A 5,997-nucleotide genomic window follows, 5' to 3' on the forward strand; every position below is an offset into this window, starting at 1 on the left:
GCAGAATTGTCAATGTGAATCTATAAACAAACAAATAAAAATTACAAACTGTAACCTAAATTTTTTTACTTGACACTGAAATATAACATTATTGTTTTGGAAATGATCACAAAGTTTTCAATGCAATTTACTACTTTATTCGTTCCACATATTTAGGTAACCACGTTAATTAAGAATAAATATAATTGATAAATAATTAAGAATGTATTAGTAAAAATAATTATCTTATAATATAAATAATTATAAATAATTAGTCAAACTCGGGACTATGTATCAAATAGTACACTTTTACCCAATTTTAAGGGTATTTGAAACAAACTTAGAAAATATGCTCTTGCCCTTTGGAGCATCGGGTTTTAATTCAAATATTTCGAGACTTTTTCATCAGCCTCGAAAATTTCAAGACCAGTAAAATACAATGATTTTTACTCCAAATGTCGTTCTGATGCAAATTCCAAAGTTAAAAATAAATTGTTTTGAAAGTTAAATTCCGAACGAGCTTTCCAAGTGAAAATTGCGAAATTTTAGTAGGCTTACCATTTAATATAATACACCCCGCGTCTACCGATTTTTTTGAAAAAATAACTCTCAACTAAAAACTAAAATCTTATCGCTACAAAAAAATTTGAAATTTATCTATAAAAGATTTTGTAGCAAAGGGTAATGAATTTATTGCATAAATATTTTTTTGACGAAATAAGTTTTGTCGTGTATAGCGCATTAGTTAAGGTCTTTAGCGACAAATATGACTTTTATAAGTTTTTTGCAATTAAAGTTAAAAAAAAATATATAACTATGGAAATATTATTCTGTAGCTAAAACTTTTTACTATAAAAATAAAATTCATAACAAAAATATTATGACTAATTAATTTTTAACGATAAAATTAATTTTTGTTGTTAAATGACAAAAATATTTCGTAGTTAAAAATATTATAACTAATTAAATATTTTTATAATGTACTTCCTCCGTTCCAAATACTCTGCAACATTTCATTTTTTATTGTCCCAAACTCACTGCAATATTTTCAAATTTAGAAATAATTAATAATCCCTCCGTCCCGTTCGAAGGGTGACGTTTGCTTTTTGCACGTAGATTTTTTAATATTAGTATTATATTGGATTGTAGTAAAAAAGACAAAAATACCCCTATTAGTATGGTGTAATATAAAAGTAATGATATTTGTGTAATATTTTGTAAGTTGAAAGAGTATTTATTATGTTAAGTAGGTAGTACAATTATTAAATTAGAAAATGATAACCTTGTTTTGGGACGAACGAAAATGAAAAATTATAACCTTTCAATGGGACAGAGGGAGTAATATTTATATATATATATATTAATATACACTTCATTTTATCACATCAAATAAAAAAATAAATAATCATTTTTTTTTCAATCATATCACTTAATATTCAAATTATCTCAAATTAGCATACTTAATACTTCTCACTTAAATTCTCGTGTCAAATCCAAATATTGCACGATATTTAGGACGGACAGAATACTTTCAAAGATAAAATAAATATTATACTACTTTTTAATAATACATATTTATAAAATCTTAGCTAATGCACCTAGAGAGTGTGTCAATTCAATTGGAATATATATATATATATATATATATTTAAAAAACAAAAGCATTTCCAGCCATACTGTAAATCATTATTTAAAAATATCTAATCTTTACACGATAATAATCACACTATGTGATCACAATTAAAAGCACGAAATCACTATTTTTAATTCCAAATCTGAGACCCAACGGCTAAGATTCACCGCGAGAGCAACACTCACGACGACTCTTACTTCCGCCTCGCTCCTTCTTCCTTCCACCTCTCCGCCAACTGATCGAACGCCTGTGCAGAAGCTCCACCCTCTCCAATGGCGGCCGCCGCCCCTATCTTCAAATCCCTAATCCGACTCCGATTTCTATCCCCAATATCCCCTCCCATCAAATCCCTGACAGCCCTCGCAACCGCCTCCCTCCCCACCACCGCCCCTCCGCCGCCACTCTCCGACAGCACCCTCACCCCGACCTTCAATTCCTCATGAAGCATCACAGCATTCATCCTCTGCTCCGCAAAAAGCGGCCACAGCAGCAATGGCACCCCGCTCACCACGCTCTCCAGTGTCGAATTCCACCCGCAGTGCGTCAGAAACCCCCCAGTACACCTGTGCTCTAATATCTCCACCTGCGGCGCCCAGAACGGCACCGCCAGGCCGCGCCCCGCCGTCCGGTCCAGAAATCCGTCCGGCAAATACGACAACGGATCGCTCGAGTCGTCGGTGCTGAAATATCCGGCGCTGGCCGATTTGTCGCTGGGGCACCTCACCACCATTAAAAACCGTTGCTCGCTGAGCTCCAGCCCTAGCGCGAGCTCAATTAGCTGCTCATGGCGGAGGCTGCCACCGCTGCCGAAGGAGACGTATAGCACTGAACCGATCGGCTGCTGATTCAGCCATTGGAGGATGATGCTGGAGCTTGAAGGTCCCGTCATTTGATTGGAAATTGCAGCGCTGTGCGTCAGAGGCCCGATTGGGTAGATTTTAGGGTTAGGGTTTTCCAAATTGGGTATTTGCAGTTGCAGAGCTTTGATGGGACCGGGCTCCAACTGGGTGCAGGTGTTGACGATGATTCCTTCTGCTAATGGATATCGTCTACAGTAGTGAAGAATCCATTGGTAGGCTGAGTTGGACCTGTCCTGGAGAGGGTCGACGAGGTCTTCGCCGCTAATAGGAGTGCAGCCGGGAAGGCGGAAGGGTTCTGGAGAGTCACGGTACTCCGACGGCGTGGTTCGGTGAAGCTCCAGCAGGTGGAGGAAGAGGGAGAGACACGTGGCGGTGGAGGGGAAGAAGATGTAGGGAGGGAGTTGGAATTCGCGAGCGATTTCGAATGCGTCTGTTCCGAAGAGGTCAACAACGACGGCGGCAATCGGACTGGAGGAGGAGAGGAGGGATTTGAAGGCGGCGCGGATGGACGGCAGAGAGCGTGCGACGGTAAGGGCGATGCGAGTCTCGGCGCGGACGTCGGGCGGCAAGTCGTGGAGGTTGACGGCGGGGAGGAGGAGGTGGTTGATGGGCGGAGGGAGGGTGGCGAGGAGGGTTTGCTGGCGGGGGGAAAAGGGGGCGTCTTGGTCGGTGGGGATGATGAATGTGGAGGAGATTTGGTGGCGGCGGTAGAGCTTCCGGGCGAATTCGGCCAATGGGATGAGGTGGCCGATGCCTGGAGTAGGGAGAATGGCGATGTGTAGGGCCATGAGGAGTAATCAGTTGGATATCCGATCAAAGAATTCAGAAACATAAATAAGTGGAAAATTGAGAAAAGCTCTTCACTGTGGCTGTGGGGACTCACAATTAGTATTATTATCTTTCATGTTTAGAGTGCGGGGACGAGACAAAACATCGACTAACAAAATGTATTATAACAACACTTTTCCTAACAAAGAAATGAATTGCCTATTGGTTGGTGTTGGAGTTGGACTTGTGATTTTAGGTTACTTGTCACACATGGTTAGCTAAGTGTGACTATCTGTCGGGCTTGATTTGTAGAGTATTAGATTCAAATTTAATTATTTTTTTTACTAACAAACTCTGATACTATGTAATTTTGTTTTCAAATTTTTCGAGGCTATACTAAATATATATTTTATTATCTTGAATAGTTTCACAATTTCTGAACATATTCTAAATAGTTTCGAAAAATTTCAAATATTTAAGGTATCGAAAATTCCGAATCTCTTTTAATTAGTCTCAGAAAATTCCAAATTTTTATTAGTCTAAAAAACTTCCAAATTTTTATTAGTTTCGGAACTCCCGAATCTATTTTAATTAGTGTCGAAAATTTCCGAACATATTCTAAATAGTCTCGAAAATTCCGAATTTTTACTGTCTAGGAAAATTTTGAACATATTTTAATTAGTTTTGAAAAATTCCGAACCGTTTCAGTCTCGGAACTTTCGAACCGTTTCATTCTCGGAACTTCCGAACCTATTTTAATTAGTCTTCAAATTTTCCGAACCTATTTTAATTAGTCTTCAAATTTTCCGAGCCTATTCTAAATAGTCTTCGAAATTCCAAACTTTTACAGTTTCAGAAAATTTCGAACCTGTATTAGTCTTGAAGCTTTTGAACCTATTTTAATTAATATCGAAATCTTCCAAACCTATCAAATCATTTAAATTCACCCGCTACTATAAATTAATTAATTAATTTTAATTTTGATTTTATTTAAATATATATTTATACTCTCTCTGGCCCGGATAAATTTTCTACGTTAATGTAAATACGAGAATTTAGGTAAAATATAATTAATAAGTAATTAAGAAATATATTAGTAAAAACAATTATTTTATAATAAAATAATTATAAATTAATATTAAAATAACTAAATAGTTTAATTAAAATTTAAATAAATATTTAATTTGAATTTTTTTAAAAAAATAATAATAAACAGTAAACTATGATGAAATCTCATAAAAAAAAACACACCTTCCATAATTAATTAAAATAAATTTTAAATAAAATAATTTAAATTAAATACTATTTATATAATAAAAATAACAACATTTTAAAAATATAAATATACAAAATTAATACTATTATATTATAATTATTATAATTTTTTAGTACTAGGGTGTGTTTGTTTGGGAGTTCAGATTTTGAGTTGGAATTTAAATAGTAAAAATTTTGAATTTTAATAGTTGTATTATGTGATACAAATAAGGGTTGATGTGAGGTTTTTAATGTAAAATTGATATTTACTATCCTATAAAAAAAATAAAAAATATATATTTGATCTTGAGGTTTTTAAGAAAAAAGTAGATGAACAGAAACACACTGTTAAGGCATCAAATCCTCAGTACCCAATTTTCTCTATTCCCTCCAATGAAATAGAGCCACATGAATGAGTGAAAATATAAATAAAATTTATGTATTTCTTTTTAACTATAATTTTGTCACTTATTATTTTTTTTTTCAAAAAAATATCTTTAATAAAATCTTATTCACAATTTTTTTATCTTAATTTTTATTATATTTTTATTTTACTATAAAAAAATATGTTCCCACATTTTAAAAATATAATGTTCAAATACTGTTTAAACACAATTTTATAATGATATTTTATACAAAATTTTATGAAAAAAATATTAAAATTTATGATTTAGACATTTTCTTATTTATTAAAATATTTTCTTCAAAAATAATAAAAAATAATATGAAATTTTAATTTAATTTATTTTTACTTCACTTTTTTTTTTAAAAAATAATTATTATTTAAACATAAAATATTATATCCAAAAGAAAAATTAATACCAAATTCAAATAATTTTTTTTAAATATTATGTAAATATTGAATCTAAATAATAAGTGATATCTTGAGAAAAATAATAATTTTTACAAAGATATAATATAATAAAAATTGAGATAAAATATAATTTTTATTTTATTTTAAAAAAACTAAAAAATAAATAAAATAATAAAAAGAAATATAGATAACTTTTTTTGTCTCATTACATGTGGTAACTTTTTATTGAATGGAAGAGAAGGAATAGAGAAAATGGAAATAGAGAATTTAATGCATCTATTATTAAATTTTAACATTACTTTTATTTTTATTAATATATATATTAGTAAACCTAAACAGACAAACCTATTTGCACTTACCGGTTCTTCTTTCCCTTTTCCTTCCTCAATTCTTTCTTTCTTACACTCCTCCTTACCGTCGGGAAGAAGGCTTTGAAGTTTTCTTTGGTGGGATCCCACTGTGGATTCTTAGATTGAATGAACTGCGGAAAGCTCTCGCTACCCCTATATCAACAAATAGTGTGCGTCACCTTCTTTTCCGGCGACGGCAGCGGTGACGGGGGTGGCGCGGGCAGCAATGCAGCGGCGGGAATCAACATTATACAAATTTTTTTTTTTAAAAAGAATTCTATTGTATAGGAAATTCCTAGACTATTCAAATTTCCGAAACTATTTTGAGTAGTATCGGAA

General features: G+C 32.9%; 1 protein-coding gene across 1 annotated transcript; it reads right to left on the bottom strand.

Moving 5' to 3' along the window:
* Positions 1–1,653: 1,653 nt before the first annotated feature.
* LOC127261245 (hydroquinone glucosyltransferase-like) lies at positions 1,654–3,260 on the bottom strand. The gene has a single exon (XM_051289498.1). It carries the CDS (start codon positions 3,258–3,260, stop codon positions 1,806–1,808), a length of 1,455 nt encoding a protein of 484 aa, XP_051145455.1. The 3' UTR covers positions 1,654–1,805.
* Between the last annotated feature and the right edge of the window lie 2,737 nt (positions 3,261–5,997).

The sequence above is a fragment of the Andrographis paniculata genome, unplaced genomic scaffold (assembly GCF_009805555.1).
Source record: "Andrographis paniculata isolate CXL003 unplaced genomic scaffold, ASM980555v1 Contig62END, whole genome shotgun sequence".
In the NCBI taxonomy this organism is placed as follows: Eukaryota; Viridiplantae; Streptophyta; class Magnoliopsida; order Lamiales; family Acanthaceae; genus Andrographis; species Andrographis paniculata.

Excerpts from the sequence above, each read along its gene's own strand:
- LOC127261245 (XM_051289498.1), bottom strand. The coding sequence starts at position 3,260 with ATGGCCCTACACATCGCCATTCTCCCTACTCCAGGCATCGGCCACCTC.